Genomic DNA, 14,785 nt, shown 5'->3' on the forward strand with positions numbered 1-14,785 from the left:
ACACACCAGTCTTCTTTTCCATCGTCATTTACATGTTCATCGGTTAACGTCCACATTCTAGTGATTTGTCTTCCTTACATTACATACACACTGAGGCAGCGATTTCCCATGCTCGTCTTTTCTCTGTCTCATGTCCTGATCTTGGGCTTCTATTCCTAGCGTGAGTTGGGTCAACGTGCTGTCATGCTGCAGTGTCATGTAAGCAAACAAGCTTGATAGGCCATTGTTATTCTTAGATGTGACAGGACTGGAAACATGTCGCAGAGCCCCGCGCCTGGTGCCAAGTGACGCGCACAGTGGATTGGAAGAAGATCCTGTGGTTATTTGGAAGATAATTAGACTCCCTTGTGTGTCGTCCAATGTAATCAACAACGGTGCGATCACCTTCCGAGTTCATAACAGCAGACTTTTACGTCATACTTGATGTCTTAGTTTAGGGCAAACCGGGACATTGCTGCACTGGCATGTAAATATTAATATACAGTAGCAGCTCTGATTAAACACCCTGGTTGAAAGAACAGATTCCATGAACACACCATGATGACCATGCTTGATGTTGGGGGAATGAGTTAAGCTCATGGGGTTGTTGGTGTGGCTTGTACTTTTTGCATTTTGCCTATTCAAATGAATGCCTTTTGGGGCATTGTAGCTCCTGATGCGTCCATGACTCCAAACAGAATATTTCCAAACGTACTTTTGATTTACATCCGCCATCTAATGGGTTTTTGCCAAATAACCGATAATATCGTTCGATGCCCTTTCATAAACTATCGTTTTGGCGGTGGGGAGATGCGGATTGAATCTTTTTTCTGTTTAATATGTGTCTGGTGTATGGCCCTCCAGAAGATATTTTGCTGCACATTGAAGTTTTCCCATCGACAGAGGGTGGGGGTGTGCTGTGTACGCCCCCCCCCCCCCCCCTTAGATGGATGCTCGGTACCCCCATCCTGCCGCCGCACTCTAACATGATTCAAACTTAAAATTAATTCTTGTTCATCTGCACTTGTAACCATATCATCACCAAAAGTGTATGTGTTCTTTCTTGGCCTATTGAATTATTTGCCCATGATAAAAACTTTGAAAACATATGAATGCAAAATGTATGTTTTCAGTGCAGGATACGTTTGCAGCCGCATAGATGTCAAGTTCTACAAGAGTTATAGTACATAACCCAGAATAAAGTCTGTGTTTGAATGCCAGTTGAATGTCCAGGTTTGTCGGTGGCAGCCATCTTTGTTTTGGGCGGGCTGCCAATAGCGAGAGAGGGATTTTCCAGTTGACTGGTGCACAGCAGCCCGTCATAACTCCAAACAGATTGAAACCTTTGAACAAGCAAACGCCAAATCTCATCTCATCGAGTGGACCTGTCAGAACTCAGCCTGACAAACACTATGTCTCAAGGATAGACACGCAGAAACTACAACTGCTACCCATACATGTTGCACTTCAGTGACTAGAACTTGACGTTCTGTAAGAGGGTTAACAAATGTCAAAGAAGGCCCCTTTCTCCAAAACTAACAATTTTAACAACCTTGCTGAAGGTCAGTGCCGTGCACTTTTTGTTTTTTTTAAACAAATTAATCGTTACACTGAAACCTTGTGTTTGTGTGGACAGGACCTTGGAATGTCCTCCATCATAACTGTGGGAAAGTCCCTTTCGCTCATCCTTGCTATTAACATGCAGTGGCAACATGTCATGCTTTACCTCCGTTATTCCATTTTTCACAACACTTCAATGAAAGCAGGGGGGAAATCTTTGACATTTCCTCTTGACTCCTAACCAACTCATTCAATTCAGTCCACCATTCGTTTGGCATTTTCACGGCAGGCAGGGAGGGTGGATACATTCAGCTGGGATGTAAATAGTGTAACATCATCCACTGCAGTGTCACAGCATGTAATTTTGATTAAGTGCAGAAATTAAACACTATATGGTCAGTTTGCTGGCAGTTAACCTGTAAACGAATATTACAACTTTGAATCTTCCCCACTTGCTTGGCCACATTAAAAAAAGACAACAAACAGCAGTGTGTCAGTGTGTACCACTGCGACTGCACTCCGATGAAGGAGTGCTGAAAAGGCAGTTGTGTTAGGGTTGGATATTTGGGGCATTCTTAATGGTATTGACATAAAATGTCTATCGGCCTGGTTGACAAGTGGCTTACATTTTTGGTGTAGAACGCACCAGTTTGAATCTTAGGTAACTGGCAAGTTGCTGTTTAGGTTAATTTAAAAGACTGGATAATCTGCGGACCAGCTATCAAATACCTGGAATGCAAGAAGTCCTTTGGATTCAAGCGAAAACATCAAGAGAAAACAACCAAGGATGAGTCCGGTTGCCCTTGATTAACCTTTGTGGATTATCATCCCTCAGAGATCTTGAGATTTTTAATATCTCTACAGATTTTCGAATGTGACATGACACGACTAGGAAAGAAAAAATAAGTGGTTGAACAAAACAATCATACTCTATAGTTCGTTCGGGGTTCTTCAATCGTGTTCCTTGAGGGCCGCTGTCCTGCCTGTTTTACATTACTCCCTGCTGCAACACACCTGATTCAAATGATCAGATAATCAGCAAGGTCTGCAGAAGCTGGATATTGACCCTGATCATTTGAATCAGGAGGGTGGCAGCCAGGAGAGATGTGTCTGTTGGCAGGACAGTGGCCCTCGAGGAACAGGATTGAAGACCGCTGGTATAGTGCCTGAGGATGTTTTTTCCTGAAAAGAACACCAGGGGTCGGAGGTCTTTGGTCTTTGGAGGAAGTTGTTATGTGTGCGAGGGTCAAGCTCCAGGTGTGCGGGTGGGAGACTCTGACTAATTTGTTTGCGATTGTCATTTTGAGTCATGTTAGGCCGCATCGCTCGGCCTTGGAACGTGCGGTGTAGTCGAGATGAGCGGCACAGAACATCACAATCATAACGATATCTCGATCGGCAATCACGAGTCCCTTCTCCAAAACTAGATGTCCGTCGTAGTACCAAGACAGACCGGTGAGACGCGGCATGTTCACAGTGTTGGGAAATACAAAGATGAACAAAGGTTAATAAAGGGTGACCCAAAAAGAAGGTGCCCCAATTGATTACTGAAGAAGAAAAGGCCAGTGAGTAGAATGTTTTGATGTGATGTTCTAAACACAACAAACTAGTATACCTCAAGTTGCATTGGATTCCGTCAGAAATAAAAAAAATAAAACATTTAAGAAATTATATTGATATTGAAAGTTTTTTTTTGGATGGGGGTTGGGGGTGGGTGGGGTCACCCTGTATTAGAAGAACAAACTAGGTTAACTCTTGTCTTATCTGGTAACTATATCACATGACTCGTGAGACATATTATACAAGCTCTGGAGCACACAACTAAATCAGTTGCTCCTCTATATGCGTCCGGCCTCAAGCAGGTTCCAAAATAGTTATTTTTCCATTTCACTTCACAATCACAAAGCCTAGGGCTCAGCCTAACTTTGTGTTGACCACATGCGTAAGGATTGGCCATTATAAATATTGATAGAGATCAACATTTGCCATTGTCAGACCTGATCAGAGAAGAAAGTTCACTCTACACACACCCCACACCGCAGGATAATCTTTGACCAACATTCAACAATGAGGTCTTGGCTGACTTTGATGGGAAGTGGGCTCAAAATGCTCATTCATCAGTATGTGTCGACCCGGCATATACAGAAACTCAAAGATCAATTGCGGTCATCTTGTGGGTCAATCAAAGCAAATTCAGCAAATAAAATTGCTGTCTCTGGATCCAAAATGTGTGAAAATGAGTTCGCTGGCAGGAAAAGGAAGGAAGAGCCTCTCAAATGGAAGCTCAATGTTTTTCTGTCATAGTGACTTAGGATTATTAGCGCCAACTGCTCTCTCCTCATCGAATACAATCGATTTGCGGACTCGTGTCGTGCCAGCTTCTCCTCACTCGATGCACTGCAAATAAAGTACAAGCGACATTTAACACAGTCTCCCATGAATAGGCCTGGAGCAGTGTGCTGTATCAGGTGGAGGAAGTGGGGCAGAGTGTTGCTGGGGGTGAGTCAGCATTGTCCGTCCAGCGCTAATGGGTAGGAAATGTCTACCTAGGAGATTCTAATTGGATCTCTTACCCGTCCAGCTCCATTAGGCCCTAAATGGCAACACACAGCAGAGCGACAGGCAGATGGGGCTGTCCATAATGGAGATAGTCTAAAAAGAGAAGGGTGGACTGTAGTAGTGGTGTTCAATGTTTAAATCACTCTAGGCATTAAATAACTAAACATAGCATGAGTAAATGTGTGCTTGGTAGATTATTTCTTTGTTGTAACATTTGTTGCTTCTTGGCAATAAAACTTAAAATGTTGACCTTTGTAAATGGAACCAAATGTATCCACCGCTACTACTTTACACATTATGTATTGCATAATTTAGTAGTTACTTGTAGTTTTTATACTTTGCTCCTGTTTTTTCTTTTTCTTAAAACAAAAAAATGCGCACCCCATGTTGTTGTATCTGCACCATCCAATGACAATAAACGCATTCTATTCTATACTACGTATTTGCAGGGTGACCAAATGGTTGAGCACCGCACATGAATCGATGCGCTGCAACAGAAAAAATGTGACAATATCAGGTTTTGAGGCTCCACATACAATAAACTGTTCTATATTGTGTTGGTGTTTTTTGACCCACAAAAACAGAGTGCAATTATCAAAGAAGAAACTAATTGCTAGAAAGGGAGGAAATAGCAATGATAAAGAAGAGAGTGTGGCTATTTTGAGAAGCAATTGGCAGGGGTCAATCGCCCCATTCACTGACTGTATCCGTGCATTTTGGCGACAGAGACTTTGTGCGCTTCGCTTTTTAGCCACTGGATTTCGCTCATGCTTAAAACATTGAATTCTTTAAATTGTTATTCCCTAACAGCTCATGTGCAATTTTTGAATGGCTCTTCCGCATTAGCAGCAAAACTAGTCATGAAATCTAGGTGTCAAACTCCATACACTGCGCAACAGTTCAGTCAGATTCCACTGTTTCATTCGTCTGCAGCCGGCAAGATTTAGAGCAAAGAAGCTAGGAAATAATGTATCAAACATGAAAGGCTTTACTTTTGGTACATTGTTTGATTCATGTTTAATTCAGTAATTATACTACAACTCTATCTTTTCCTTGGTAAAGGTTATATTTTGCTCGTGCTTGTACTTTTAGTGTACCTGCGAGCACAACATCATGAAACCTGGTTACTGAGCTTGTTTGAACTATATTGGCCTTGATGGAAGTCTGCATCCCTCTCATTGCTTTCCAGCCTGATAATGTTTGGACTTAAACATTGCTCCAAACTCACAGCGAGAAGTTACCAAACACATGGGAGACCGCCTGGGTTTCACATGTAAACACGAGACGAAGTGGGAGCATGTGAGCGTTTTATTACGCTCAGGGTCACTTTGAGGTCAATTCCAAAAGAGGCAGGGATCATTGACATGAAGGTCAAATCAAGACTTGATCAATGACATAAAGCTATGTCACACAATGAATGAATCGACAGTATTTAGGACCTCCAACTGCAGCCATTTTTAGATGACAACAAATGAGGGGCCAGTCCATCATTTATGAGGCTATTCACCACAAAAAACACTTTCTCTCTTACTGTTAGAAATGTAATCTAATTTCTATGCCAGTGAAATATTTAGCACGTAGCACCAGTATTTTCTGATACATTTCATAATTTAACAATCTAGTAGAGGCAAAGACCAATTATTAATTAGAATTAATTGGAATTAATAATTTTGTAGCCTGGCAGTTTTTATATCGTGAAAAACACCAGAAAAATATTTTAATAGGACAAGAAAAAAAAAAGGGACAAAATTACGAGAAATCTACAAGGATGATAATAATAATAATAATAATAATAATGATGATGATGATGATGATGATGATGATGATGATAATGATAATAATAATAATAATAATAATAATAATAGTAATATTTTATTCTTGATTTAAAAAAATAATATTAGAAGAAAAAGTAGCAAGTTAAAAGAATAATGTGATAAAAAATTAGGAGGGGCGTTTACGAGCATAAAGTTGTATTTTTACGAGGAAATTGTCATAACGTTAAATGTAAATTGAGAAATATGAGAAAAAATTGAAAATGTTACAGCAATATTGATGATAATGAAGCTATATATGTTTTTAGAAAAATAGCGCAATATTCCGACACTAATATTATATCATAAAATTAAATATTTGTTAAAACTCTTGTGATGATTAAACAACAAAAGGTACAAAAAAGTCCAAATCAAATTGAATTCTTATTCATTTATCAGAAAACCTCCAATTTCATTTACGAAAAATAGTATTACAAGTTTTTTATTATATTTCTTTCCGTTCCAATTTCGCATTATACTGGTATACACCGTGTCACTTTTTCCACATATTATGTTGCAGTGTATTTCCATTTTAAAAAAAATTTAAAATAAAAACAAAGAATTCACCTCTTACATAATGCAAGTATTCATAGTCTTTGCCGTGAAGCTCAAAATTGAGCTCAGGTGCATCCTGTTTCCATTGATCATACATTATACTGAAGTCTTATTATACGCCGTGTTAAAAAATTGAAGGGTTTGTGCTGCACATTTGAAGGATGCGTCACAACAGGAGAGCTCAGAAGGGGAAAACCAGTTGTCCCGCAGAGGCAATTGGGGAGGGAACAGTAGGGGCACTGTGCCGCCTGTAAAACGAGCCTTTCTTCCTGCCAGCGGGTGACATAGAGGAATGCAGCACATTAATGTGGACATGGGTGGGCGCCTCATTCTTGCCATAGCGTCTCTTCTTTGCATTTACGCTGACATGGCATCCATGCACAACTGTTTCACCGTATTTCGCCCACAAGGACGAACAATTCTGTGATTAGCATTGATATTTGGCACTAGTAATTCTGCATGGTTGTAATTGCAGTCTTGCTGTTTTTCAGTTTCGAATCACATCTGCATATTTGTAAAAAGCATGCGGTAGTATTGTATTCTACTGCTGATGTTTATTTCATTCTCAACTGCTTCTATAAAGACTATTGACGCATATAGAAAATGGATGGATGGACAGACAAATCTAATGTTAGAAGAATAATGCCAAAAATAGGATTAAAACAAAAGTAATAGAGAAGAATATAAATAATATAGAATGACACCCATCGATACGAGTGACCCGACCAAGGTTTTCAAGACACGAGCCGTCGTTCGGACAATTTCTGTTTGCTTTGACTGGCGAGCAAAAATTTGGGATAAGAGGCTGTATGGTAGCAGTGAAAGCAAACTACCATAGACAGACTAACTAATATCATCAGTGTCACAAAGTTAAAACCCATTAATCAACAGATAATTGAACACAAACGGTGGAGAAACACAAGTCGACAGACACTATATCAATTCTCCCACACATATTACTGCAGCTTACAAAGTTAACTAGTTTGTCTGTATGACTGCATTATACTGCCTCCCGGTGGCCGAGGCTTGCATACTGGAAGGTGGACAAGGGCCATCATGGTTTAACCGTGTTTCCATTTATTTCAAAGGTTAAAGATCATTCTAGATCGTTTTAAGTTCTTAGCATGGTCACAAAGCGAATTAAAGTTGTAAGGTTGGGGTGTTCAAGTATGTTTCTCCAAGGGCCGCAAACAGAAAAATAGAAGGATGTAAGAGCCCATTGGGAATTCTTCACCTTTAATTTTTTACAAATGTACGCAAAGGTTGAATCGAGGCAACTGAACTATAGCTGTTCGTTGTATTTGTTGCTTTTTAAATTGTTTTTTGAGAATGTTAAAAAATGACTTGTGCAATTATGCTATTAGGTTGACGATATTTAGAAAAGCTCTACATTAAGTAAAGCAAGTTTTTAATAGTATTTATAAGACTTGTGGTAGTCTTGAACTTGGGATTGTGTGTTGAAACCCCTCACTTTTTCCACACTCACTTTTCACGCGCAGCTTTTAAGAAAAATATTGAATAAAATGAAATGGAGATGCAGGCCGTGCCAATTGTTATTTTGAGTGTATGCCCTGGGACGCAAAAATAAATGGAAGTTTGGACACCCCTGTCATAAGTGAAAACAAGACTGCATCTTGAGTTTTAGGATATTGTTGCTGTGACTGTGCACTTAAAAAAAAAAACACTTTCTTGTAAATGTGCAATTGAAAGGCTTCCGCCCTTTATCTGTCAGCATGGGCGGTGGTGGAGGTGAACATGGAGGACAGGGTGGAGGTTTTCAAAGGAGAGACAGCTCAGATCACCTGCATGTTCACCTCAGATGACGGCATCGGGGCTTTGACCATCCAATGGTTCATTGTGAGTTTCCTGACCTCACACATTAATAAGTCAAAAATACGCAACAGTTGCACGATAACATGCAAGTGATTGGCACCAATTCCCATCTCCAGGTGTTGAGAACGGGAGAGAAGCATAAGATCTACTATCAGGACGCCACTATGCAGGTGGTGGAACGAGACACGCCGTTCACAGATCGCATCACGGTCAACGTCACGGCCACTACCGGAGAGGTGGTGTTGACCATCACGGACGTGCAGCTCAAAGATCAGCGGGAGTTCATCTGTCTCGTCAAGAGTCTGACCGATGGCGTCTCCGAGGGACGCACCAAACTACTGGTGTTCAGTAAGCCACAAGATGGCGCCTCTTTGGGAAAGCCGTCATGAATTATGGGGTCCTTGTTCGCAGGGCTGAATGATTTTGAAAAATAATCCAATTGCAATTTTTTTCCTCAATGTTGTGATTGCGGTTCAATATTATTTTCAAAGGTGCTTTTTCCATGTTTTTTTTGTATCTTCTATCTAATTTAAGGTGTATTACACTATCAGGTTTATTATACATAAATGTTTTGGTTACACTTACGCTAAAATAAAGACAAATGAACCATGAATTAATATGTAAGACAGTTTACTTGACCTAGAGTTCTTAACTTACAAAACATTTTGACTTGCAGTCTTCACATAATTCTTCTCCACAAGTGTGGCATAAACAGTAAGTCAGATCACAACAATTATGAAAACAATTTTGTGGCTTTATAACTCCAACCTTTCATGAAACAATGATATGTAAACATGTGGACTGCACTTTTTATAGATGAAATCAACCCAAACATATTTTTTTCAAGAATATGTTCCCAGTTCCTAGTTGAAACTAGGAACTAGTTGAAACACGGCATGTGGAATATGAGTATATATACGAGTATATATATAGTATATATAGTATATAGTATATGAGTATATATATATATATATATATATAAATATATATATATATATATATATATATATATATATATATATATGTATGTATATTTTATTACTTTATATAGCATTTAGCTAAGTTCAGTGCTTAAATATATATATATATATATATATATATATATATATATATATATATATATATATATATATATATATATATATATATATATATATGAAGCATTTAAAAAGAAAAAATGTATATAATTGCAGTCTTTGCGACTAGAAAATTGCAATTTAGTAGATTGTGATTTCGATTTGAATTCAATTAATTGTTCAGCCCTGCTTCTGGTGTTTCATATTATAAATTGACATTATTTCCCAAGTGGTGGCAAGTACAGTTCTTCAGTTCTTCAGTTCTTGACTGAGTTACTATATTGCACAGAAAAGCCAGACTTCCCAACCATTGAGGGCGTTCGGACGGGCATCTATGTCAACGAAGACACACTGTCCAAGGTATGTAAACCGCTGTTCCAATACTAAATGATGACATCATCATCATCATCATCATAATTGATTTCATTTGTACTTTTTTCCAGATTGGCTCATGTGAGGTCAAAAATGGCTTCCCCAAGCCAAACATCACTTGGTACCGAAACAACACGCCGTTACGAGGTGTTAGTGACGGTGAGACAAGTGATGAGTGTGTTTAATGTGTATCTCGGCCCAGTTACACCTGTTTATGTTCAGTGTGTGTGTGTATGTGTGTGTGTGGGGGTGTGCGTGTGTGTGTGTTGCAGTGGTGAAGGTAGTGCCCAGTACCACCACGGAATCCAGCGGTCTTTTTTCTGTGAGGAGCGAGCTGAGCTTGAAGGTGATGAAGGAGGACAAAGACGCTCAGTTCTACTGCGAGGTCACCTACCTCGTACCCGGAGGAACCAGAATGACTGAGACCGACCCCATTAACATCACCGTGTACTGTGAGCCTCACGCTAAAACCCAACGCACCAACATCAGCTTTCTGACCCACAGAGATGTGATGTATGAAATTGCATGTCGGACAGTGATTTAGCACCTTGTTCTGTGCCAAATTTAAACTCTTGCCAACCTGGATTGGATTTGAATTAAACACGGTTTGAAATGACAGGAACTGACCACGCATAGACAGTAAATTTTGTTTCAATAATAAACAACTCCAGGTCTCCGATAATGAGACTTCATCTCTGGACCTGTGTCTGTATTATGTTTCAGACCCGTCTACTGCTGTCCATGTGTGGGTGGAGTCACCGAAAGGCAAAATTAAAGAGGGGGATTCGATTACGTTTCATTGCCATGGCAACGGTAATACGCCATCAGACTATGTCATCAGGCACGGAGAAGTAAGCAACTCTTTTACTTACGGACAGAGGTGCATTGAGATACATGTGACCCAAACTTTTGCGAGACGTCGATCGGACAATTTTTCCTTTGACTTGCGAGCGCAAAACTGTCTTCAACTCACTTCAATAGTCTTGAAGCTGTTTATTGCCGCTCTCAGCTGACGTTTAATGTCAAACTAAATATAAAACAAAGAGAATCGCCTGCCTGGAAAACCTCACCAGGGAGGCGTCCTAACCAGATACCCGAGTCACCTCATCTGGCTCCTTTCAATGTGGAGGAGCAGCGGCTCGACTCTGAGGCCCTCCTGACTCAACTCATTTTGGCCACTTGTAACCGGGACCGCGTTCTTTCGGTCACGACCCACAGCTCGCGAAGTGAGGGACGTCGATCGACCGATAAATCAAGAGCTTGGCCTTTCGGCTCAGCTCCTTCTTCACGACAACGACCCGATTCATTGTCCGCATCACAGCTGATGCTGCACAGATCCGCCTCCATCCTGCACTCTAAAAACAGTTGGGTTAAAAAGAAAACAATTTTGGGTCAAAAATGGACCCATCCACAAATGAGGTCAATTCGACCCGCCTTCTTGCATTGTTTTGTACAAATGAGCCCAAATTTTGGGGTTGTTTTCTGCAAAACAACCCAGAAAGTTGGGTCAAATTAAGTAGTGGATCAGACCTTTTTTTTTTTTTTGCCAAAATTGTTATTTTTAACCTAACTGTTTTTAGAGTCTGGCCTCAGTCACCGACAAGAGCCCAAGATATTGAAACTCCTCCACTTGGGGCAGGATCCCATCCCCTACCCGGAGAAGGAACTCCATCCTTTTCAGACTGAGGCCCATGGTCTCAGATTAGGAGCTACTCATTTTCATTCCAATCACCTCACACTGAAATAGTTATTAACTGTACAAAAAAAAAATCCATGAACTAGCGGGACTGCAAACCTGGAACCCGCAATGGAAGGGTTTGCTGTATCTCAAGGCACTACTGTAAGCAACTCACTTCAGTTATCCGGCACAGGAAGCACTCTCATTTACATGTCTTTCCATTTGCTTTTTATAGAATGAATATCCGCTGGAATCCAACATGCTTGTGCTGGAAAACATGACCCGTCTCAAGAGCGGCCATTATGAGTGTATCTCAATTGACATGGAAACCTATGAGGAGCTCTCAGGGAATATAACTGTGTTTGTTAACTGTACGTCTCCTGCACACCATGTCAATAAAATTTGCTTTACCAATGCTATCACTCTTCACACGTTTGCCCCTGTGCCCGCCTGCCGTGTGCGCAGACCTCGACCCTGCCGTGGTGCTGCCCACTAACATGGAGATAGCTCAACGCGAGGAGCTGACAGCCACCTGCAACGCCCTATCCTCTCTACAGACGTACACAGCCTGGTTTAAGGTCTCAAAAGCACACATTTTGGTCATTTTCATCTCCGTTCAAGGGTTTGGATGGGGGGCTGAGGTTGAGGTCACTTACAATGGTCCCACCACATTTCTTGCTAAAATGATGAAGAGATGACACATTTAATGTCATTTGATGTTTTTTTTATGCAGTTCCTCAAGGATCAAGAATTCTAGCTTAAATCAGGTCATTTTTAGGGGCATGCAAGTGAGCCAGTCATCATTTCACCCAATATAATGCTGGGCCAATGGTGTACGGTTTTCGTTACCAAAACGTAGTAGTTACCGATTACAAAAATGAATAGCTATGGCGGGGCTGCACTTTGAATCCTGAATCTTAAAAAGCGCTAAGCCCAAATGAGATCCTTAAAGGGAAGTCAACCAAAACATTTTTTTTTCAAGAATATGTTCTCGGCCCACTATTTGAAACAAGGCATTCTGATAAATATTGCGTTTGTGGACTAAGAGTTAATCCAACCGTTTTTAGCCATCTCTAAGGACTGAAAAAGACATCACAGTGTCTCAGGGCTAAGGTAACGACCAATCACAGCTCACCTGTTTTCTGAAGCTGGGCCATGATTGGTCGTTACCTGAGCACTGAGCAGTTGTGATATCATTTTCAGTAGACAGAAGTGACAAAATGGCCACCCCCTGCAAAAAACATCCATCCATCCATTATCGATACCGCTTATCCTCACAAGGGTCGCGGGGGCGTGCTGGAGCCTATCCCACCTGTCTTCGGCCAGTAGGCGGGGGACACCCTGAATTGGTTGCCAGCCAATCGCAGGGCACACAAAGACAAATATCCGCACTCACAATCACACCTAGGGGCAATTTAGAGAGTCCAATCAACTTACCATGCATGTTTTTGGAATGTGGGAGGAAACCGGAGTACCCGGAGAAAACCCACGCAGGCACGGGGAGAACATGCAAACTCCACACAGGGAGGCCGGAGCCGGGATCGAACCCACGACCTCTGAACTGTGAGGCGGACGTGCTAACCAGTCGATCACCGTGCCGCCCTTGCAAAGAACATATTCTGGAAAAAAAAATGTTTGGGTTGACTTCCCCCATAAGGACAGCATGAATTTTCTTTTCCCTTGTGGAGGCAGTACTAACTAAGCCTGTGTTTGAAAATGACAGTGCAGATATAGGCTGCTTAGCTTTATGCTAACAAACAAAGCAAAACGCCATAGATGGGCTAACAGATGGCATTGTTTTTTTTTTGTTTTTTTAACCCGTCACGCAACGGCTTTTATGAACACAAACGTTGGAGCAACACATGTAGACGGTATAACAAGACTAATGTATATTCTTGACCCTCTGGGAAGAATGTGTAATGCTACTGCCGTTTACTGAGGAGCTGTGAGCCTCTCCAGTATCTGTAATATGCTGCTTCCAGGTGGCCAAAGCGTGCACACTAGAAGGAGCAGTGCAATGTCCATTGAACTGAAGCAAAACATGTGGCAATATGTCATTACTACATGTTATTATAAAGAAATTATGAAGAACAGATATTGTTGTCAACATAGTGTTGCTTGGACATGGCAACTTAGACCATTGTGTGTGTTCCTCTAAAATCAATCATTGTATGTTTTGTAGTATTAAGTTGACTTTCCATGCTTTTAGGATGGACGAGAGGTGTCGGTGGGTCACACTTTAAATGTGAAGGTTGCCACCTTCGACACAGCAGGGACGTACAAGTGTGTGGTGACTGTTCCTGAAATTGACGGCATGGAGACAACCGAGACCCTTCGAGTCAACGTAAAAGGTCCGTTTGCTTATTGTCACCATCAAGGGAGTTCATTTGTCCTTTGCTGTACAGTATGACGGAATGTGTTTTGAATACTTTTGGGTGTTTTATAGTAGCCTTATAATAGTTTGCAACTTGCAAACTTTTCACTGGTATTATTTGCTCTTCAGGCGCACCAGAGATTATGAAACCAGAGCACACAGACATCGAGGAGAGTGTGGCCAGCACAGTGGACCTGACCTGCCATGCACGAGGGTTCCCAGCTCCCAGGATTATTTGGACCACTCCTGACGGAAAGGTACCACTGACCGTTTGTGTCCTGCACACCTGTATGTGATGGATTAATAGAGCATGATTTCCCCCAACCAATCGGAGTCATTCCAGACTTTGAGGACAATTTGAGTGTCCCTCATGTTATTTCAAATAATCCATGCATTAAATACAGAAACATGCATGCATTGTGTAAATTATTGTTGACCTTAGAAAAAAACGTAACTTTAATTGTCGTAAAAGTGATTCCTAAATATTTAAAATACAACGCATCTCCTGTCCCTCCTTAATCAAACAAATTAAATACGTTTCAAATGGTCGTAGTTAAGATTTTGTTGATGTCTTGAGTGTTAAAATATTCTATTTATAATCATTATAAATAAGTAATACCAGAAATTCTGCTCTAAAGTTGTGTCTCTTAACACACTGACGCTACAACCTATATTGCCATCTAAGGAAGAGAAAAAAAAAGAGATACATGACTGAGCAGAAATGACATCATCAAGCTAATTACTTTTAACATGGGGCCAAGGGTAATATTTGTTCAACGTTTTTTTTTTTTTTCAGCAATAATGATCACAAATGTATGTATCACAAACCAACGCAACGCTCAGTAGGGCTGCAGCTATCAAATATTTCGGTATTCGGACATCCCACTGAAAATTCTATAGAATAATCGGGTATTCAGATAAAAATATTTGGGCACCCCTGATCATTTTCAAGATTTTCCTTTATAAATCATTGGTTGTTTGGAACAGC

General features: G+C 40.7%; 1 protein-coding gene across 5 annotated transcripts in view; it reads left to right on the forward strand.

Annotated features, from left to right (window-relative positions):
* The window catches only part of mcamb (melanoma cell adhesion molecule b), a 46,720-nt gene that overhangs the window by 17,374 nt on the left and 14,561 nt on the right, over positions 1–14,785 (forward strand). For all 5 annotated transcript variants that reach the window (XM_086036026.1, XM_086036027.1, XM_086036028.1 and 2 more), the window contains exons 2-11: positions 8,197–8,321; positions 8,414–8,645; positions 9,663–9,733; positions 9,817–9,904; positions 10,018–10,197; positions 10,469–10,596; positions 11,659–11,794; positions 11,889–12,001; positions 13,633–13,774; positions 13,927–14,054. In XM_086036026.1, the coding sequence (XP_085892152.1) occupies positions 8,197–8,321; positions 8,414–8,645; positions 9,663–9,733; positions 9,817–9,904; positions 10,018–10,197; positions 10,469–10,596; positions 11,659–11,794; positions 11,889–12,001; positions 13,633–13,774; positions 13,927–14,054 (1,343 nt within the window). The remainder of the gene's footprint in view (positions 1–8,196; positions 8,322–8,413; positions 8,646–9,662; positions 9,734–9,816; positions 9,905–10,017; positions 10,198–10,468; positions 10,597–11,658; positions 11,795–11,888; positions 12,002–13,632; positions 13,775–13,926; positions 14,055–14,785) is intronic.

The sequence above is a fragment of the Filicampus tigris genome, chromosome 7 (assembly GCF_054856515.1).
Source record: "Filicampus tigris isolate MCC_2025a chromosome 7, RoL_Ftig_1.0, whole genome shotgun sequence".
Lineage (NCBI taxonomy): Eukaryota > Metazoa > Chordata > Actinopteri > Syngnathiformes > Syngnathidae > Filicampus > Filicampus tigris.